At 41.2% G+C, this 24,151-nt stretch overlaps 1 protein-coding gene across 2 annotated transcripts in view; it reads right to left on the bottom strand.

Moving 5' to 3' along the window:
• LOC138974232 (uncharacterized) overlaps positions 1-23,881 on the bottom strand; it is a 25,659-nt gene extending 1,778 nt beyond the window's left edge. The window contains exons 1-4 of one of the 2 annotated variants that reach the window (XM_070346959.1): positions 23,845-23,881; positions 5,855-5,899; positions 3,332-3,506; positions 1,674-1,738 (exon numbers count right to left, since the gene is read on the bottom strand). In XM_070346959.1, coding sequence (XP_070203060.1) covers positions 1,674-1,738; positions 3,332-3,506; positions 5,855-5,888 — 274 coding nt within the window. In that variant the 5' untranslated portion in view covers positions 5,889-5,899; positions 23,845-23,881. Of the gene's footprint in view, positions 1-1,673; positions 1,739-3,331; positions 3,507-5,854; positions 5,900-18,738; positions 19,035-23,844 lie in introns of those variants that run through there. The other variant, XM_070346958.1, reaches the window with a different exon arrangement.
• Between the last annotated feature and the right edge of the window lie 270 nt (positions 23,882-24,151).

Here is a 24,151-nt window from a genome sequence, read left to right on the forward strand (position 1 = left end):
AACCACACTCATCGGACTTGAACCCCCCAGGCTCCCTGTAAATACGTTTCAACTCATATATTGTCTGAGGATGATTTTTGTTTGCCAGGCCCTTCGGGAAAAAGAAACTGACAGGTAAATAGGGCTAACATCGGGTTAGTTTGGCTACCACTCAGTGCCAAATCTCTTTCGGTCAATCCCTGAATTTAGATTTTCTGTCAAAACAGCATAAAAGTCAGACTATTTACCGTAGACACATGAAACTATGTGAACTTATTATCCCATATCCCAAGCCAATGTGCACCCATTATGTGGAGGTTATCTGAAAAAAGGTAACCTGAGTTTAGACAGTGAAAGGCGCATGAGGGGGGCTGGGTGGGGAGGGGGGTGTTTTAAATGCCGTGGTTATCAGAGAGAGATAGGGAGACTCGAGAGAGAGAGCGAGAGATGGGAGGCTGAGAAAGAATGTGTGTGCAAGAACAATGGTTGTGTGCGAGGTGATATGTAGAGGTTACATGCCGAGTCTCAGTGATTATTAAAAATAATGGTCGAAGTTAGCGGATCATGAAAAATGCGAGCTTTAGCGAGCTTTTTCATGACCGCGAACTGAGACCATTATTTTTTATAATCACTGAGACGAGGTGTGTAACCTCTTTATTCCTCCTTTCTTCAGTTATTCAAAGAAAAGAGGAGTTTTTTTGCGAAAGTTTGATCGAATCCTATTCACTCAACCAGTCAACCTGCGCAGGCGATCGATTAATGCGCGGTTGTATAGTTCCGTTGTAATCATTCCATTCTGTTAACACTTCTTGTCAGTTTTCCTATTTTGGACTAAAATCAAGTACACAGATATGCTGTTATTCTGCTGTGGCGGCAAAGGCAGATATTGTGTGTTCTGTATATGTTTTGGTATCGGTTAAGATAATGTTCTTTCGTCAAATGGGACTAGCAGACGAACTTTTGCACCCGTGTTCCAACGTTAAAAACTGTATGAAGTTAAGTTTTCTGGGGAAAATAGTGTATGAAACCGCTTTATGTTGTTTAAATTGATGAGATGTGTGCATTTGGTTGCGTGTGATCTGTTTATTAAATGAAATATTGTTGAAAACTGACCGTCGGATTGCAGTCTGTTGTCGAAGAAACTGAGTGAAAAGAAGGGGAACTACTCTTGTCGCTAGACAAAGTATGAGTTACTTGCCTTGGGAAATTGCTTGTGATGAACGTCTGATCTAGATTCAGAAAACAACCGAACTCATGGATTTTATATGGAGATTCATGTGTTCAGGCCTGTAGTTGTTAATTTAAATGCGGTATGTTTGTATTGTTTGCTCCAGAGATGTATACTTCGTACATTAGAGCGTTCGGAACTTTTCAGTCGCAAAAAGTAGTACCGAAACAGAACAGCTTCTCAACCCATTGCACTATCGAGGATTCAGGCTGTTGCTGGGTCGTTATTTGTTTGGTTGCTGGGTCATTATCGAAAAATAACTACCCCTACAAGTTTACAGAGGTAAAGAAGTAGAGGGGGGAATAAATGGCTATACACTGGTCAAGGTGGGAAATGGGCTCGGCGTCTGTTACAGCATGCAAAGCTGATCACTTTACGCTCGGTCAGCAAAGCAGCAGCACCTGCACTCAATAATTAACATTGAAGTAAATCGCTGAAGTCATTTCAAACCCGTCACAGTACCTACCTATAGGCACGTGCTGAGTGTTGGCGGGCGTGACGTAGAGGGCGATACCCTGTCCTCTGGCTTTCCTGGGGATAAGAAGAACACACGTGACAGAAAGTCCGTTAACTTTCAATCAATAATTGCTAAACAAGAATGAATAGTGCATATAATAACGTAACAAATTAAACGTCGAGATGCATTTGAAGTTTTGAATGTTTTAAATGTACAATAAAAACAAAGATGGAGAGAGAGAGAGGGAGAGAGAGAGAGAGAGAGAGAGAGAGAGAGAGAGAGAGAGAGAGAGAGAGAGAGAGAGAGACAAACGAGAGAGAGAAACGAGAGAGAGGGATCAAATCAAATCAAATCAAATCAAATCAAATGTTATTTTACGAGGGTTGTGGCATAAGCAATAAAAACGAGCTTCTTTTCAACCAGTCCTCGCCCAGAGAGGGACTACTCTAATCTTATAATACATATTATATACAGACGTAAAACAATTACAAACAAGTCGCGTAAGGCGAAATTACTACATTTAGTCAAGCTGTGGAACTCACAAAATGAAACTGAACGCACTGCATTTTTTCACAATGACGGTAGACCGCCGCTTGTGCAAAACGGAGTGAAACTGACGAGCCTGTTTAGCGCGGTAGTCGTTTCGCTGTGCTGCATAGCACGCTTTTCTGTACCTCTCTTCGTTTTAACTTTCTGAGCGTGTTTTTAATCCAAACATATCATATCTATATGATTTTGGAATCATGAACCCACTAGGAATAAGATGAAATTATTTTTAAATCGATTTCGTAAATTTAATTTTGATCATGATTTTTATATTTTTAATTTTCAGAGCTTGTTTTTAATCTAAATATAACATATTTATATGTTTTTGGAATCAGGAACTGATGTAGAATAAGATGAACGTAAATTTAGATCGTTTTATATATAACAAAAAAAATTACAATTTTCAGATTTTTAATGACAAAAGTCATAAATTAATTTTTAAGCCACCAAGCTGAAATGCAATACCAAAGTCCGGCCTTTGTCGAAGATTGCTTTACAAAAATTTCAATCAATTTGATTGAAAAATGAGGGTGTGACAGTGCCGCCTCAACTTTTACAAAAAGCCGGATATGACGTCATTGAAATGTATATATCGAAAACAAGAAAAAAACGTCAGGGGATATCATTCCCAGAAACTCTCATGTCAAATGTCATAAAGATCGGTCCAGTAGTTTGGTCTGAATCGCTCTACACACACACACACGCACAGACAGACAGACACACACACACATACACCACGACCCTCGTCTCGATTCCCTCCTCTATGTTAAAACATTTAGTCAAAACTTGACTAAATGTAAAAATAAGAGAGAGAGAGAGAGAGAGAGAGAGAGAGAGAGAGAGAGAGAGAGAGAGAGAGGAAGAGGGAAAGAGAGAGATATAAAGAGAGAGAAAGAGGGATAGAGAGAGAGACAGAGAAAGAGAGAGACAGACTGAGAAAGAGAGAAGAGAGAGAAAGAGCGAGAGAGAGAGAGAAAGAGAGAGACAGAGAAAGAGAGAAACAGACAGAGAAAGAGACAGAGACAGAGACAGAGAGAGACAGACTGAGACAGAGACAGAGAGAAGAGAGAGGGAGAGAGACAGAGACAGAGACACAGAGGGAGTGAAGGCCGCCAGCTCACACGCGTGTGTTCAAGATAACACCAGCTCCATTGGCACCGTCTGAACGATGAGAGCGCTGCCGGCACAGACAGACGACGAGGATGACGATCACGATGACGGCGACGATAAGCAGGACGACGAGAACGACAAAAGGTATTGTCACGATCGATGGTTCACCGCCGCGATCTTTACAACCTGTCAGGACGAGAGTCTTTGGAAAATGTTTATTACATTAAAAAGAAAGCGAAGTAAAAAAAAGAAGGAAGGTAATAGAAAGAAAGAGAGAAAATAAGAAACAAGTCGCGTAAGGCAAAAATACTACATTAGTCAAGCTGTGGAACTCACAGAATGAAACTGATCGCACTGCATTATTTAACAATGACCGTAGTCCGCAGCTCGTGCAAAACGGAGTGAAACTGACGAACCTGTTTAGCGCGGTAGTGGTTTCGCTGTGCTGCATAGCACGCTTTACGGCACCTCTCTTCGTTTGAACTTTCTGAGCGTGTTTTTAATCCAAACATATCATATCTATATTTTTTGGAATCAGGAACCGACAAGGAATAAGATGGAAATGTTTTTAAATCCATTTCGGAAATTTAATTTTAATCATAATTTTTATATTTTTAATTTTCAGAGCTTGTTTTTAATCCGAATATAACATATTTATATGTTTTTGGAATCATAAAATGATGAAGAATAAGATAAACGTAGTTTTGGATTGTTTTATACAAAAAATAATTTTATTTAGAATTTTCAGATTTGTAATGACCAAAATCATTAATTAGTTTGTAAGACTCCAAGCTGAAATGCAATACCAAAATCCAGCCTTCGTCGAAGATTGCTTTGCTAAAATTTCAATCAATTTGATTGAAAAATGAGGGTGTGACAGTGCCGCCTCATTTTTTTACAAAAAGCCGGATATGACGTCATCAAAGACATTTATCCAAAAATTGAAAAAACATCTGGGGATATCATACCCAGGAACTCTCATGTCAAATTTCATAAAGATCGGTCCAGTAGTTTAGTCTGAATCGCTCTACACACACACACACACACGCACAGACAGACAGACATACACACACACACACACACACACACACACACACACACACACACACACACACACACACACACACGCACACACACACACATACACAACGACCCTCGTCTCGATTCCCCCTCTATGTTAAAACATTTAGTCAAACCTTGACTAAATGTAAAAACAAGAACAACTAATTAAAATAGGGGGCGAGAGGAATAGGATGTTCTTGCGATGAAATAAAACTATAAAAAAAAATAACTCATCACAAACAGAAATACAAATCTGTTCTTTTTACATTTAGTCAAGTTTTGACTAAATGTTTTAACAGACAGGGGGAATCGAGACGAGGGTCGTGGTGTGTGTGTGTGTGTGTGTGTGTGTGTGTGTGTGTGTGTGTGTGTGTGTGTGTGTGTGTGTGTGTGTGTGTGTCTGTCTGTCTGTCTGTCTGTCTGTCTGTCTGTCTGTCTGTCTGTCTGTCTGTCTGTGCGTGTGTGTGTGTAGAGCGATTCAGACCAAACTACTGGACCGATCTTTATGAAATTTGACATGAGAGTTCCTGGGAATGATATCCCCGGACATTTTTTTTTATTTTTTTCGATAAATACCTTTGATGACGTCATATCCGTTTTTTTTTAAAAGTTGAGGCAGCACTGTCACACCCTCATTTTTCAATCAAATTGATTGGTATTGCGTTTCAGCTTGGTGGCTTAAACATTAAGTAATGACTTTGGTCATTAAAAATCTGAAAATTGTAATTAAAATTATTTTTTTATAAAACGATCCAAAATTACGTTCATCATATTCTACATCATTTCTTGATTCTAAAAACATATAAATATGTTTTATTTGGATTAAAAAAAAAAGCTCTGATAAATTAAAAATATAAAAATTATGATCAAAATTAAATTTCCGAAATCGATTTAAAAACATTTCCATATTATTCCTTGTCGGTTCCTGATTCCAAAAACATATAGATATGATATGTTTGGATTAAATACACGCTCAGAAAGTTAAAACGAAGAGAGGTACAGAAAAGCGTGCTATACAGCACAGCGAAACCACTACCGCGCTGAACAGGCTCGTCAGTTTCACTCCGTTTTGCACAAGCGGCGGACTACGGTCATTGTTAAAAAATGCAGTGCGTTCAGTTTCATTCTGTGAGTTCCACAGCTTGACTAAATGTAGTAATTTCGCCTAACGCGACTTGTTTTTATTAACGTTGTTTTGCTTCCAAAGACTCATGACCTCAGCGACAGCCTCGAACACACACGCACACACACACAAACACACAAACACACACCCACACACAAATACACACACACACACACACACACACACATACACACACACACAAACACACACATGCATTCAGACACTCATTCACATCCCCCACCCCCCCCACACACACACACGCATACTGCCACTAAAACACACACACACACACACACACACACACACACATACACACATGTAGACATGAAGGAACCTGACAGTTACTAACCAGTCGATGGTGTCGGTGTGTATGGCTGCTCCATCCTTGTGGTTTCTGGAAGATACACATGCAGTCACACTATCTTTGTCACTCATTGCATTTTCTCAGGAATATGAATCGCAAGTAAGCAATACACACTACTATACTGGAAGACACATATCCGTTATTTAGTAACCTGTTTTTATTTTATCAACGCTTGTTTGCTTTGGGCTTTGAAACCAGACCTTTCTCGCTCAAGGGTAGGATAGCAAAACCATAATTTCATTCACACTTGAGACGTCAGGGCAAGCACAGACAGTTTAGTTCGCGTATTTCGTTTCAGATTGTGTCATTGTGTGCACAAAGGCCATACCTCCCAATTATGTCCCTGTATAAATTAATGTAAAGGCGTGTCTGCCTCTGTGCTCGGGCGAGGCGCGTTCAGCAGGGAATTCCCTGAAGCGCTGTTTACATGGCAGGCTTGCAACCAACTTTCCCCAAAATGTCAAGTGATTTTAGTCGGTGGCAGGTCAAATCACAATCGCCGCCCATGGGAACAGCACAAACGCGCAACCTGGTTTTAAGCGGCGATTCTCGCCAGACTGTACCATTCGGAATTGTTCGGTCGTCTTCGTTGTTTTCCGGAGAAGAGAAGTAACTGCATTAGCGTGGGTTGGTTAGAGCTAACCAATCAGTAGCGTGGGTTGGTTAGAGCTAACCAATCAGTAGCGTGGGTTGGCTAGAGCTAACCAATCAGTAAGCATGATAAGAAAAGTCTGCGCAAAATCTTTGACAAGTCACGGCCGAGTCGAGCAGTGCTCAACTGAGTTTTGGAGTCGCTGCTGAATCTGTCCTAAATCATACCTAAATCGCTGGCGCCGTTCACATGGCAGACTTGTCGCCCACTTGGCCTCGACGATTCGGGAAAGATTTTCAAACGACTAAAGTTGGGGAACAGTTGGTTGCAATTATGCCATGTGAACAGCACTTAACTTGCTCTTCTTTCGAGTGGCACGGCTTGTGTGCTGTTCCACCATGAAGACCATCCGTTACAAACTAGTCCAACATATGTTCCTTGAAGTGTGTACCACCTTGTTAATCGTCAACGATTCCTGGATGTTTTTATTCGGGAACAAGTATCATTCATTTGGACCACACACACACAAATACAACACAAGTATTGAGTGGAACATTGTTGTCAAATGGTGCACAAATACAACACAAGTATTGAGTGGAACATTGTTGTCAAATGGTGCACAAATACAACACAAGTATTGAGTGGAACATTGCTGTCAAATGGTGCATAAATAACATACACGGCAATTTACAACATTCATTCAGAAAAAGAAGAACCCTGAATCCGTACACAAGCGATTCAAAAGTGTCCACTTTCCGTGTCAACGATTCAATGAATCACCACATATCCATCGTGTATACGTCAACACCTTGCCTGCTTCCTGCGTCAACGATTCAATGAATCACCACATATCCATGGTGTAAACGTCAACACCTTGCCTGCTTCCTGCGTCAACGATTCAATGAATCACCACATATCCATCGTGTAAACGTCAACACCTTGCCTGCTTCCTGCGTCAACGATTCAATGAATCACCACATATCCATCGTGTAAACGTCAACACCTTGCCTGCTTCCTGCGTCAACGATTCAATGAATCACCACATATCCATCGTGTAAACGTCAACACCTTGCCTGCTTCCTGCGTCAACGATTCAATGAATCACCACATATCCATGGTGTAAACGTCAACACCTTGCCTGCTTCCTGCGTCAACGATTCAATGAATCAGCACATATCCATGGTGTAAACGTCAACACCTTGCCTGCTTCCTGCGTCAACGATTCAATGAATCACCACATATCCATGGTGTAAACGTCAACACCTTGCCTGCTTCCTGCGTCAACGATTCAATGAATCACCACATATCCATGGTGTAAACGTCAACACCTTGCCTGCTTCCTGCGTCAACGATTCAATGAATCACCACATATCCATGGTGTAAACGTCAACACCTTGCCTGCTTCCTGCGTCAACGATTCAATGAATCACCACATATCCATGGTGTAAACGTCAACACCTTGCCTGCTTCCTGCGTCAACGATTCAATGAATCACCACATATCCATGGTGTAAACGTCAACACCTTGCCTGCTTCCTGCGTCAACGATTCAATGAATCAGCACATATCCATGGTGTAAACGTCAACACCTTGCCTGCTTCCTGCGTCAACGATTCAATGAATCACCACATATCCATGGTGTAAACGTCAACACCTTGCCTGCTTCCTGCGTCAACGATTCAATGAATCACCACATATCCATGGTGTAAACGTCAACACCTTGCCTGCTTCCTGCGTCAACGATTCAATGAATCACCACATATCCATGGTGTAAACGTCAACACCTTGCCTGCTTCCTGCGTCAACGATTCAATGAATCACCACATATCCATGGTGTAAACGTCAACACCTTGCCTGCTTCCTGCGTCAACGATTCAATGAATCACCACATATCCATCGTGTAAACGTCAACACCTTGCCTGCTTCCTGTCAACGATTCAATGAATCACCACATATCCATGGTGTAAACGTCAACACCTTGCCTGCTTCCTGCGTCAACGATTCAATGAATCAGCACATATCCATGGTGTAAACGTCAACACCTTGCCTGCTTCCTGCGTCAACGATTCAATGAATCACCACATATCCATGGTGTAAACGTCAACACCTTGCCTGCTTCCTGCGTCAACGATTCAATGAATCACCACATATCCATGGTGTAAACGTCAACACCTTGCCTGCTTCCTGCGTCAACGATTCAATGAATCACCACATATCCATGGTGTAAACGTCAACACCTTGCCTGCTTCCTGCGTCAACGATTCAATGAATCACCACATATCCATGGTGTAAACGTCAACACCTTGCCTGCTTCCTGCGTCAACGATTCAATGAATCAGCACATATCCATGGTGTAAACGTCAACACCTTGCCTGCTTCCTGTCAACGATTCAATGAATCACCACATATCCATCGTGTAAACGTCAACACCTTGCCTGCTTCCTGCGTCAACGATTCAATGAATCACCACATATCCATGGTGTAAACGTCAACACCTTGCCTGCTTCCTGTCAACGATTCAATGAATCACCACATATCCATCGTGTAAACGTCAACACCTTGCCTGCTTCCTGCGTCAACGATTCAATGAATCACCACATATCCATGGTGTAAACGTCAACACCTTGCCTGCTTCCTGTCAACGATTCAATGAATCACCACATATCCATCGTGTAAACGTCAACACCTTGCCTGCTTCCTGCGTCAACGATTCAATGAATCACCACATATCCATCGTGTAAACGTCAACACCTTGCCTGCTTCCTGCGTCAACGATTCAATGAATCACCACATATCCATGGTGTAAACGTCAACACCTTGCCTGCTTCCTGTCAACGATTCAATGAATCACCACATATCCATCGTGTAAACGTCAACACCTTGCCTGCTTCCTGTCAACGATTCAATGAATCACCACATATCCATCGTGTAAACGTCAACACCTTGCCTGCTTCCTGCGTGTAAACGTCAACACCTTGCCTGCTTCCTGCGTGTAAACGTCAACACCTTGCCTGCTTCCATCGTGTAAACGTCAACACCTTGCCTGCTTCCTGCGTGTATACGTCAACACCTTGCCTGCTGTAAACGTCAACACCTTGCCTGCTTCCTGCGTGTAAACGTCAACACCTTGCCTGCTGTATACGTCAACACCTTGCCTGCTGTAAACGTCAACACCTTGCCTGCTGTATACGTCAACACCTTGCCTGCTGTAAACGTCAACACCTTGCCTGCTGTATACGTCAACACCTTGCCTGCTGTATACGTCAACACCTTGCCTGCTGTATACGTCAACACCTTGCCTGCTGTATACGTCAACACCTTGCCTGCTGTAAACGTCAACACCTTGCCTGCTTCCATCGTGTATACGTCAACACCTTGCCTGCTGTATACGTCAACACCTTGCCTGCTGTAAACGTCAACACCTTGCCTGCTTCCATCGTATACGTCAACACCTTGCCTGCTTCCATCGTGTATACGTCAACACCTTGCCTGCTTCCATCGTGTATACGTCAACACCTTGCCTGCTTCCATCGTGTATACGTCAACACCTTGCCTGCTGTATACGTCAACACCTTGCCTGCTGTAAACGTCAACACCTTGCCTGCTGTAAACGTCAACACCTTGCCTGCTGTAAACGTCAACACCTTGCCTGCTGTATACGTCAACACCTTGCCTGCTGTAAACGTCAACACCTTGCCTGCTTCCTGCGTGTAAACGTCAACACCTTGCCTGCTGTATACGTCAACACCTTGCCTGCTGTAAACGTCAACACCTTGCCTGCTTCCTGCTGTATACGTCAACACCTTGCCTGCTGTATACGTCAACACCTTGCCTGCTGTATACGTCAACACCTTGCCTGCTGTATACGTCAACACCTTGCCTGCTGTATACGTCAACACCTTGCCTGCTTCCTGCGTGTAAACGTCAACACCTTGCCTGCTTCCTGCGTGTAAACGTCAACACCTTGCCTGCTGTATACGTCAACACCTTGCCTGCTGTATACGTCAACACCTTGCCTGCTGTATACGTCAACACCTTGCCTGCTTCCCGCGCATTGAGGCAAAGCAATATATACCCGATTTTTTGGTTAGTGTTATTTACGCAAATAATTCGGCAACTTTGTTCCACTCTGCACACACATGTACAGGCTGTGCTTTCGTGGTAATTAGGTGCCCAAGTGGCAGCATGATCCTATCCTGTGCCGACCTGCTATAACACGGGAGACAATGTGCCTTTAAAGTAAAGTCAGACCTGGGGACCTCTGTTTTGCACTAGGAGTATTCTCAAACAAACTTGGTATATATTCTCAGAAAAATGAGCGTACTTCACCCAGAATTTGAACATCCATGATTCAAACATGCTTGACACACGTCCGTCGCACGGTTAAGCTTCTTCCAATGTTTACTGACAAAAGCTGTGAGCATGTGTCCAAATTCGTCGCGATATAACCTTCGTGGTTGAAAACGACGTTAAACACCTAATAAAGAAAGATGTGTCCAAATACCGCATTAGCTTCGGGATGCGCTTGAAAAGACAAGAAGTCCAGGACATTTTCTCGTATTCTTTTTCACTGAACGTACTGATCGTATTATAGAAAACCATGCGTGCAAAATACCGCGACATCGTATGGGTTCCCAGGTCTGTAAAGTCTTGTCTGTTCCCGTCTGGGCTGACAAGAGGTTATGGGGTGGGGGCTCACGTGCGGGTCATATGGACTGGGCATATCGGACTGATTTACAACAAAGGTCACTGCAATCAAGACAGATGAAAATAACTTTTGTGTTGCATTCAAGACTTGTAACATGGGAACAACCTTCTTTGTGTGATACGGCTCACTTATTCTATAGAGTGTATTCATAAATATTATAACTTAGTTGTCATTTTTCCCCCCAACACAAATCCTTTGTTTTGAAGTACAGGTTATGTGTTTCAAACGTCTGCAATAGCGCTGAGTTCAATAATCATTTTCAAGATTTGCTCTATAAATCTCTTAGCGCACTGTGATTGATTCAATAACGATATTGTCAGTAACGACAATAGATCAAAACGTTTGACAAGGCACATTTTTCTGCTGGCGTTTGAATAAATTGTGGAGAGGTCGAGTTAGATCTACTTTTGTGTGTGTAAATGTCGGGGGTATTGACGGTTTAATCGTCGACCATGCATTCTACGATTATCCTCTGCACCGTTTTATCGATAAGCAACTTACAGTATGAGTTACAGTTATGCTAAATGTACCCATAAGCATACCGTTTTGCTTTAATATTCGGATAATTATTGGTAGAAAAACATGTATCTGAATGTCCTATGCTCCCAAACAATGAGCAACCCCCAAGCAACAGAGTGACGTCCCCTGATTTCACAGTGACACGTTGGTTCCCTCATTCGCAACAAATAAAATTGGCATGGTATTTCTCGCAATGTATCTGCATTCATCTGGGAGGTTGGTGCTATAATTACATGGTAAGCATGTTATGTCTCGCAATGTATCTGCAATCATCTGGGAGGTTGGTGCTATGGTTACATGGTAAGCATGTTATGTCTCGCAATGTATCTGCAATCATCAGGGAGGTTGGTGCTATGATCACATGGTAAGCATGTTATGTCTCGCAATGTATCTGCAATCATCAGGGAGGTCGGTGCTGTGATCACATGGTAAGCATGTTATGTCTCGCAATGTATCTGCAGTCATCAGGGAGGTTGGTGCTATGATCACATGGTAAGCATGTTTTGTCTCGCAATGTATCTGCAATCATCAGGGAGGTTGGTGCTGTGATCACATGGTAAGCATGTTTTGTCTCGCAATGTATCTGCAATCATCAGGGAGGTTGGTGCTATGGTCACATGGTAAGCATGTTATGTCTCGCAATGTATCTGCAGTCATCAGGGAGGTTGGTGCTATGATCACATGGTAAGCATGTTATGTCTCGCAATGTATCTGCAATCATCAGGGAGGTTGGTGCTGTGATCACATGGTAAGCATGTTTTGTCTCGCAATGTATCTGCAATCATCAGGGAGGTTGCTATGGTTACATGGTAAGCATGTTTTGAGGCCTTCGCGTCTTTAGTTTACATCGTAGCTGTCTTGAAATATGCGAAAACCGTTCATTGCAGTACTGAACTGGGGGCCCCTGAACTGGCGTTGTCGTCTGCTTCATGTACGTAGGACAGTCAATCGACTTCCAGAATAGCATGGTCTAGCTCGAAACCTGTCAGAAAAAAAACACTTCTGCCTTTAGCCGCGGGAAATGTTAGGGTCAAGCATCATTGTTTGGTAATGTGGAGACGATAAGCTACATGTCACTAACACGGCGGATGAAAAGAATCTTCGCAAATCGAAACAAGTCGCGTAAGGCGAAAATACAACATTTAGTCAAGTAGCTGTCGAACTCACAGAATGAAACTGAACGCAATGCCATTTTTCAGCAAGACCGTATACTCACTCGTACCATCAAAAGGCAGTGAAATTGACAAGAAGAGCGGGGTAGTAGTTGCGCTAAGAAGGATAGCACGCTTTTCTGTACCTCTCTTTGTTTTAACTTTCTGAGCGTGTTTTTAATCCAAACATATCATATCTATATGTTTTTGGAATCAGGAACCGACAAGGAAGAAGATGAAAGTGTTTTTAAATTGATTTCGACAATTTAATTTTGATAATAATTTTTATATATTTAATTTTCAGAGCTTGTTTTTAATCCAAATATAACATATTTATATGTTTTTGGAATTAGAAAATGATGGAGAATAAGATGAACGTAAATTTGGATCGTTTTATTTTTTTACATTTTTTTTTACAATTTTCAGATTTTTAATGACCAAAGTCATTAATTAATTTTTAAGCCACCAAGCTGAAATGCAATACCGAAGTCCGGGCTTCGTCGAAGATTGCTTGACCAAAATTTCAATCAATTTGGTTGAAAAATGAGGGCGTGACAGTGCCGCCTCAACTTTCACGAAAAGCCGGATATGACGTCATCAAAGACATTTATAAAAACAAGTCGCGTAAGGCGAAAATACAATATTTAGTCAAGTAGCTGTCGAACTCACAGAATGAAACTGAACGCAATGCATTTTTTCAGCAAGACCGTATACTCATAGCATCGTCAGTCCACCGTTCAGGCAGTGAAATTGACAAGAAGAGCGGTTTAGTAGTTGCGCTGAGAAGGATAGCACGCTTTTCTATACCTCTCTTCGTTTTAACTTTCTGAGCGTGTTTTTAATCCAAACATATCATATCTATATGTTTTTGGAATCAGGAACCGACAAGGAATAAGATGAAAGTGTTTTTAAATTGATTTGGACAATTTAATTTTGATAAATATTTTTATATTTTTAATTTTCAGAGCTTGTTTTTAATTCAAATATAACATATTTATATGTTTTTGGAATCAGAAAATAATGGAGAATAAGATAAACGTAAATTTGGATCGTTTTATAATTTTTTATTTTTTTTTACAATTTTCAGATTTTTAATGACCAAAGTCATTAATTAATTTTTAAGCCATCACGCTGAAATGCAATACCGAAGTCCGGGCTTCGTCGAACATTACTTGACCAAAATTTCAACCAATTTGGTTGAAAAATGAGAGCGTGACAGTGCCGCCTCAACTTTCACGAAAAGCCGGATATGACGTCATCAAAGACATTTATCGAAAAAAGGAGAAAAACGTTCGGGGATATCAATCCCAGGAACTCTCATGTAAAATTTCATAAAGATCGGCCCAGTAGTTTGGTCTGAATCGCTCTACACGCACGCACGCACGCACGCACGCACACACACACACACACACACACATACACCACGACCCTCGTTTCGATTCCCCCTCGATGTTAAAATATTTAGTCAAAACTTGACTAATTATAAACAAGTCGCGGAAGGCGAAAATACAATATTTAGTCAAGTAGCTGTCGAACTCACAGAATGAAACTGAACGCAACGCAACGCAGCAAGCCCGTATGTACTCGTTGCATCGTCACTCCACCGCCCGTGGCAAAGGCAGTGCCCGTGGAATTGACAAGAAGAGCGGGGTATTCGTTGCGCTGAGAAGGATAGCACGCTTTTCTGTACCTCTCTTCGTTTTAACTTTCTGAGCGTGTTTTTAATCCAAACATATCATATCTATATATTTTTGGAATCAGGAACCGACAAGGAATAAGATGAAAGTGTTTTTAAATTGATTTCGAAAAAAAAATTTTGATAATAATTTTTATATATTTAATTTTCAGAGCTTGTTTTTAATCCGAATATAACATATTTATATGTTTTTGGAATCAGTAAATGATGGAGAATAAGATAAACGTAAATTTGGATCGTTTTATAAATTTTTATTTTTTTTACAATTTTCAGATTTTTAATGACCAAAGTCATTAATTAATTTTTAAGCCACCAAGCTGAAATGCAATACCGAACCCCGGGCTTCGTCGAAGATTACTTGACCAAAATTTGAACCAATTTGGTTGAAAAATGAGGGCGTGACAGTGCCGCCTCAACTTTCACGAAAAGCCGGATATGACGTCATCAAAGACATTTATCAAAAAAATGAAAAAAACGTATGGGGATTTCATACCCAGGAACTCTCATGTCAAATTTCATAAAGATCGGTCCAGTAGTTTAGTCTGAATCGCTCTACACACACACACACACACACGCACAGACAGACAGACAGACACACATACACCACGACCCTCGTTTCGATTCCCCCTCGATGTTAAAATATTTAGTCAAAACTTGACTAAATATAAAAAGAGGCATAGCCTCACTGTTTCACAGGCGCATGAAATATGTGAGAAAAACACTCCTGTTTTTAGCCGCGGGAAATGTAGTGTCAAGCACAATTTGGTAATGTGGAGAAGATTAAGTACATGTCACTAGAATGAGAAGAATATTCTCAAATCGAGAGAAAGGCGACAGCATCGCTGTGGCAAAGGGAATAGGAATAATCTATCTGGAAACGTTAGCGCATTCCAAGAGTGCGCTAACAGTTTTAAGCGCATTGCCATTAGCCAATCAACTGTTTCACATCAGTCATGTGACACCAGTACTTACTGACAATTAACAATATTTGTAGTAACAAGTGCAACAATATAAAAGCTTTTCAATACTTTCTTTACTTGAATGTGATCATATACCTAAATGTGATCATTAAACCTCAATGTGATCATATACCTAAATGTAACTTTAGTTTCAAACACAACCACCATATCAACTGAAAACGGCAACCATACTGAATTGGTCCCGAATATCCAAACAGAGTGAACTGACATTAGAAAACATCAACCAACCGACATGCACCTACATTGTGGTAACCTTTCTGCTGTACACGCAATTTAAGAGAGAGTGAAAAAACCGACCATGGCTTACCGATTGAATCAATGATTGCTTGATTATTTGAATTGTACATTGATTTATTGGTGACTTCCTAAATTGCTTGAATAATAAAGTGAGTTAACAAATAAAGTGAGCTTTGATTTGTTTCCCAAATAAAGCATACATTTGATCGCCAACGCGAGAAATAATTATTCCCATGCGCCCCAAGCTAAAACCTGTCTTTGCTAGAAACAAAAATATCTTATTTTTTGTACCCAAAACAAAAACAACAAGTCGCGTAAGGCGAAAATACAATATTTAGTCAAGTAGCTGTCGAACGTGAAATTGACAAGAAGAGCGGGGTAGTGGTTACGCTATGCTGCATAGCACGCTTTTCTGTACCTCTCTTCGTTTTAACTTTCTGAGCGTGTTTTTAATCCAAACATATCATATCTATATATTTTTGGAATCAGGAACCGACAAGGAATAAGATGAAAGTGTTTTTAAATTGATTTCGAAAAAAAAATTTTGATAATAATTTTTATATATTTAATTTTCAGAGCTTGTTTTTAATCCGAATATAACATATTTATATGTTTTTGGAATCAGCAAATGATGGAGAATAAGATAAACGTAAATTTGGATCGTTTTATAAATTTTTATTTTTTTTTACAATTTTCAGATTTTTAATGACCAAAGTCATTAATTAATTTTTAAGCCACCAAGCTGAAATGCAATACCGAACCCCGGGCTTCGTCGAAGAGTACTTGACCAAAATTTCAACCAATTTGGTTGAAAAATGAGGGCGTGACAGTGCCGCCTCAACTTTTACGAAAAGCCGGATATGACGTCATCAAAGACATTTATCAAAAAAATGAAAAAAACGTATGGGGATATCATACCCAGGAACTCTCATGTCAAATTTCATAAAGATCGGTCCAGTAGTTTGGTCTGAATCGCTCTACACGCACGCACGCACGCACACACACACACACACACATACACACACACATACACCACGACCCTCGTTTCGATTCCCCCTCGATGTTAAAATATTTAGTCAAAACTTGACTAAATATAAAAAGAAAGGTGAAGTAAAGAAGAAGAATAGTAATAGAAGAAACAAATATCTAACCAACAAAGGAAGACAGTTGACAAACAAAAGAAATCTGTACTCACCGATACCAGGACAGCACAGCAAAGAAATCTGTACTCACCGATACAAGGATAGCACAGCAAAGAAATCTGTACTCACCGATACCAGGACAGCACAGCAAAGAAATCTGTACTCACCGATACAAGGATAGCACAGCAAAGAAATCTGTACTCACCGATACCAGGACAGCACAACAAAGAAATCTGTACTCACCGATACCAGGACAGCACAGCAAAGAAATCTGTACTCACCGATACCAGGACAGCACAACAAAGAAATCTGTACTCACCGATACCAGGACAGCACAGCAAAGAAATCTGTACTCACCGATACCAGGACAGCACAACAAAGAAATCTGTACTCACCGATACCAGAACAGCACAGCAAAGAAATCTGTACTCACCGATACCAGGACAGCACAACAAAGAAATCTGTACTCACCGATACCAGGACAGCACAGCAAAGAAATCTGTACTCACCGATACCAGGACAGCACAACAAAGAAATCTGTACTCACCGATACCAGGACAGCACAGCAAAGACATCTGTACTCACCGATACCAGGACAGCACAGCAAAGAGATCTGTACTCACCGATACCAGGACAGCTCAACAAAGAAATCTGTACTCACCGATACCAGGACAGCACAACAAAGAAATCTGTACTCACCGATACCAGGACAACACAGCAAAGAAATCTGTACTCACCGATACCAGGACAGCACAACAAAGAAATCTGTACTCACCGATACCAGGACAACACAGCAAAGAAATCTGTACTCACCGATACCAGGACAGCACAGCAAAGAAATCTGTACTCACCGATACCAGAGGGCCCCAAAGGGTTTAAAATCGTGATCGTGATTGGCGTTTTTTGACCTTTCTGTGACCGTGATTGCCGAAATTTCCATTTCTGTGATCGTGATGGGACTTTGCCCGTGATCCGTGATGACAAAAAAATCAAGTCTCGTGATCGTGATCGTCATTTGTTTTCGTGATCGTGATGGGCATTATTGCAAAGCATTTTATTTTCAACGTACATTGTTCACAGCTGTATCACTCTATGATCCTCTATTCGTCAAGGTGTTTGTGATCGTGAAAACAAAAATCAAGGTAACTGTGATCGTGAAAGCTAAAATTTCCCTTCCCGTGATCGTGATGATACCCCCCCTTTGGGGCCCTCATACCAGGACAGCACAGCAAAGAAATCTGTACTCACCGATACCAGGACAGCTCAGCAAAGAAATCTGTACTCACCGATACCAGGACAGCACAGCAAAGAAATCTGTACTCACCGATACCAGGACAGCACAGCAAAGAAATCTGTACTCACCGATACCAGGACAGCACAGCAAAGAAATCTGTACTCACCGATACCAGGACAGCACAGCAAAGAAATCTGTACTCACCGATACCAGGACAGCACAGCAAAGAAATCTGTACTCACCGATACCAGGACAGCACAACAAAGAAATCTGTACTCACCGATACCAGGACAGCACAACAAAGAAATCTGTACTCACCGATACCAGGACAGCACAACAAAGAAAGAAAGAAATAAACGAAGAAAAAACAAGAAAAATAAAACACAATAGGGTGCGAGAGTAAAAGGAGTTTCTTGCACACACAGACACACACACACACACTCACACACTAAAACACACACACACACACACTCACACACTAAAACACACACACTAACACTAACACACACACTAAAACACACACACACACACACACACACACACACACACACACACACACACACACTAACACCAACACATTCAGACAGAAATAAACCTGACTAGTGACTAACCAGTGGATGTTGTCGAAGCAACCATTCTTGTTGTTCCTGGAAGATACAGCCACACAATATCTCTGTCACTCACTGCATTTTCTCAGGAATATGAACCACAGCTAAGCAGTAAGCCACCATGCTGAAGGACAACAGTCTGTGTTTAGTACCCTGGGTTTTCCACCCATGCCTGTAACGTTTGCGTTGGGATTTGATTGCAGACCTTTTCTTTTCAAGGGCCAGATATCTAATTCACGCCTGACACGTCAGGGCTAGGACAGACAGTGTAGCTCTCGTATGTCGTTTCAGACTGTGTCATTGTTTGCACTGCACAAAGACTACCTCCGTTTTCGTTCCGTGTATAAATGTAAATGGGTTATTCTCCAGAGCTGTGTACCATTTTGTGACAAGCATTTGCAGCCCTTTAAATGATTATAACGTGTAATGAATGACAACATATAATGTATTCTCTTTACTTTTTGGAAGTAATACTCCAGTTATTACCTGCTATTCAGACTTGGTCGTGTGACAGACGTTTTCTTCCACACGAGATTACGTTGATTGTCTAACGAAGCCGTCAGGCTGAGTTAGACATCAGCTAATCGAGTGTGGAAGAAAACTATGTCACACGACCAAGTCGGAATAGCATTTATATCTCACAGCTTCTACAGAGGAGAGAACAAACACGTTTTGCGTACTCACGCTTGATAAACCTAAACACAGGAGCAGCCATTGTGGAGAGATCTACTTTTTGACGAAAGTGACCGAACAACTATGAATGACGTCTCGGTATATGTGAATGACGTCACAGTCATCGTCACAGTCTGTATCTTTTGAAGCATCGCAATCTTCATGACGTCTTTCTGTGTCTGCATCCGCGAAATGTTTGTTCTTTCCGGGATCTTTGTCATCTATGTTCATAATTCTGTCCTTCTAGATTCAGACTAACAAGCCTCGTGAGCGAGCCACTTTCCAAGGGCAGCTAAATTCGCGAATGGAAACAGTCTGGGGTGCCGTGTTCAGTATTCTCAGCGTTGAAGAATTTGTAAAGAGAGGAAACGATAACAGCAGGAGAAATAAAAGTCGTGTGTGCATTTTGGGGCTTTTGGAGGGACGATTTCGAGTTTGAATCCGTTCTTGCACATGCTCCAAAGCGTGTAACATACAATCTTACACACGTTTGCTTTAGTAGTGGCAAAGAAGGAAAGCGTGTGACATATTATGATTCAACAACAAAAACAAAGTACACATTTGTATTCATGTACTATCCTGTGGTTTCCATGTTATGCGAGTGATGTACTTTGACATGTTGGTAATTTACTAAACGGAGAAAATCAAATTGTGCGACAGAAAGAAATTTTCTAATTCTTTCTGTGCACGCCAAGGATATACTTCGAACCAGTATTCATTAATGAAATAAATGTAAAATGTCTAAGTTAAATAAAGAAATATCACTTTCGTAACATGGTTTCCACTGGTACACAGCTCTGGAGAATAACCCATATGGCAATTTACAAAATTAATCCAGAAAAAAACAGCCCGGATTCCGTACAGGCAGCACTTAAACCTTTCATTGTTCTGTTTCACAACCGATTCAAAAGTATCTACTTTCCGTATTAACGATTCGGTGAATCACCACAGAGCCATCTTGTATCCTTCCACTTACGCATGTAGTGCACGTCAACAGCTCGTCTGCTTCCTGCGCAAAGAAGAACTGCTGTTTTTGAATGTACAGTGAAGTCCGGCTGTAGTGATAGACCCATACAGTGATAGTCCGGCTGTAGTAATAGAATTCCTGGGTCCCGGTCCCAGTTGTTCATGTTCTTTGTTAACTTAGTCCGGTTGTAGTGATATTCTTCAGTCCGGATATAGTGATAGTCCGCTTGTAGTGATACTATTTTCAAGTCCCGGGGAAGCTTTAGTCCGGCTGTAGTGATAATGTTCGAGAGTAATCTCCCTTTACCAAAATGGCGAGCAAAAGCCAGCCACGCACTGTGCTTACCTTGAAGCGGAAAATTGATCTCTTGAAAGACATTGAAAGAAAACAAGGTACACAGACGGAAATTGCAAAGAAGTACAAGGTTGCACAGTCAACAGTATGCGCTATTGTGAAAAATGGTGAACAATTAAAGCAGAAGTTTTATAGTGGTGAGACGAGTGCGAAGAGGAAGCGCGAGAGATGCCCTGGGGAACCGAAAGTAGACAGTGCACTGTTGGATTGGTTTCATTTGTTACTGATTAAAGACTACATTTCATTCCTAAAAAATCTGAATTTTTTTCATTTAGCCCTTATTTCTAAGTGGCCCTTCTCTCTCTCTCTCTCTCTCTCTCTCTCTCTCTCTCTCTCTCTCTCTCTCTCTCTATCTCTCTCTCTCTCTCTCTCTCTCTCTCTCTCTCTAAAACACACACACACACACACACACACACACACACACACACGCACGCACGCACACACGCACGCACACACGCACACACACACACACCGGCTATTGAACTGCCAGGACGGGGGTAGGTTAACACAGGACATTTGCAAGCCTGACAAAGACGACAGAAGAAACGTCACAAAACGAAATCAATAGTGGTTCCAAAATCACCTTGTTACTGCCTTAAGGCTAGTTTACCAAATGTGCCGCCGCATGTAGCAATAAAAGCTTTGAAGATATCACTACAACTACAAGCGATTCGCCGGATGTAGTAATAAAACCTACAAAAATATCACTATAACCGGACGTCCGGATGTAGTGATAAAACCTACAAAAATATCACTATAACCGGACGTCCGGATGTAGTGATAAAACCTACAAAAATATCACTATAACCGGACGTCCTGGTGTAATGATAGTCCGGATGTAGTGATAACAAAATTTGATCCCGAGGGCTATCACTACATCCGGACTTCACTGTATACCGATTTTTTTTAAGTGTTAGTTACGCAAACAATTCAGCAAATGTGTTCCACTCTGCACATAACTGTTCAGTGCCCAAGTGGAGCATGCTCCTATCCTGTGGAAATGCCTGTGCCGATCTGCTATAACACGGGATAACATATGCCTTTAAAGTAAAGTCTTGTTTGTTCCCTCTGTGTTGGCAAGATGTGTTGGAGTGGGGGGCTCACTGGCGGGTCATGGACTGGGCATGTCGGGGTTATTTACAACAAAGCCCACTGCAAACATGAAATAACTTGAGTGTTGCATTTGAAGAGGATGTGTGTGTTGCATTGGAAGACTTGTAACATGTGAACAACCTTCTCTGTGAGAAACCGTTCATTTATTCTAATGAGTTTATTCCAAAATAATATAATATAATGTCGTGGTTTTTTTTTTTTTTTTTATCCCAACACAAATTCTTTGGTTTGAAGTACAGGTTATGTATTTCATAGTTACGTCTACCATCACGGTGTTATATATGTTTATCCTGTGTTCATACCATATACCATGCACTTAATCTGACGGCTTCGTTAGACAATCAACGTAATCTCGTGTGGAAGAAAACGACCAAATCTGAATAGCAGGTAACATAGACCGTGTCAAATACCTAAAGCAAAATAACAAATTGGTTTGTTTGTTTGTTTGCGTAACGCCCAGTCCACCACGAAGGGTGATATCAGGGCGGAACAAATTGGTAAGCTAGCGAGCAAGCAAACCTACGAGAGTGAAAGAGGGGGAGAGAGAGAAAGAGAGAGAGAGCGAGAGAGAGAGAAGAAAAGAGAGAGACAGAGACAGAGAGACAGAGAGACAGAGAGAAAGAGAGAGAGAGAGAGCCACCTTACAGAGACAGAGACAGAGACAGAGACACAGAGAGAGAGAGAGAAGAACAAGTCGCGTAAGGCGAAAATACAATATTTAGTCAAGTAGCTGCCATTTTTCAGCAAGACCGTATACTCGTAGCATCGTCAGTCCACCGCTCATGGCAAAGGCAGTGACATTGACAAGAAGAGCGGGGTAGTAGTTGCGCTAAGAAGGATAGCACGCTTTTCTGTACCTCTCTTTGTTTTAACTTTCTGAGCGTGTTTTTAATCCAAACATATCATATCTATATGTTTTTGGAATCAGGAACCGACAAGGAATAAGATGAAAGTGTTTTTAAATTGATTTGGACAATTTAATTTTGATAATAATTTTTATATATTTAATTTTCAGAGCTTGTTTTTAATCCGAATATAACATATTTATATGTTTTTGGAATCAGCAAATGATGGAGAATAAGATAAACGTAAATTTGGATCGTTTTATAAATTGTTATTTTTTTTTACAATTTTCAGATTTTTAATGATCAAAGTCATTAATTAATTTTTAAGCCACCAAGCTGAAATGCAATACCGAAGTCCGGGCTTCGTCGAAGATTACTTGACCAAAATTTGAACCAATTTGGTTGAAAAATGAGGGCGTGACAGTGCCGCCTCAACTTTCACGAAAAGCCGGATATGACGTCACCAAAGACATCTATCAAAAAAATGAAAAAAACGTTCGGGGATATCAATCCCAGGAACTCTCATGTAAAATTTCATAAAGATCGGTCCAGTAGTTTGGTCTGAATCGCTCTACACACACACACAGACAGACAGACAGACAGACAGACAGACACACACACACACACACACACACACACATACACCACGACCCTCGTCTCGATTCCCCCCTCTACGTTAAAATATTTAGTCAAAACTTGACTAAATATAAAAAAGAGAGACAGACAGACAGACAGAGAGAGAGAGAGAGATAGAGAGAGGGAGAGAGATAGAGAGAGCGAGCGAGAGAGAGAGAGAGAGCGAGAGAGAGAGAAGAAGAAAAAAAAAGAGAGAGAGAGAGAGAGACAGACAGACAGGCAGAGAGAGAGAGAGAGACAGACTGAGAGACAGAGAGACAGAGCGAGAGAGAGAAGAAAAAAGAGAGACAGACAGACAGAGATAGAGAGAGAGAGAGAGAGAGAGAGGGAGAGAGAGAGAGAGCGAGCGAGAGAGAGAGAGAGAGAGAGCGAGCGAGAGAGAAGAAGAAAAAAAAGAGAGAGAGAGACAGACAGACAGACAGAGAGAGAGAGAGAGAGAGAGACAGAGACAGAGATAGACAGAGACAGAGAGAGAGAGAGAGAGAGAGAGAGAGAGAGAGAGAGAGAGAGTTCAGTACTCACATTCCGACAGTCTTGCATACAATCTGTGGGTGGTTTGATTGAAGCCTTTTTCTGAAAAATAGCTATGGGGAAACCACATACTGAGTATGGTCGAACAAATATGCCAATTTAAATTATTTTTGTTGGATTACAATAGCGGTTTACTCAGAGCAGAATGTATTTTTTTTTGTATTACCAGCTTACACCATAACTGATTTTTAGCATATGACTCAATGTGGCAAAACACTAAAGAATTTGATTGGCAGCAAACGTGTGGTGAAAGGTTGCAGTAAACCTGTGTACCATTAGTGTTTTTTTGTGAGTTTGT

The sequence above is a fragment of the Littorina saxatilis genome, linkage group LG8, assembly GCF_037325665.1.
Source record: "Littorina saxatilis isolate snail1 linkage group LG8, US_GU_Lsax_2.0, whole genome shotgun sequence".
Taxonomy (NCBI): Eukaryota; Metazoa; Mollusca; class Gastropoda; order Littorinimorpha; family Littorinidae; genus Littorina; species Littorina saxatilis.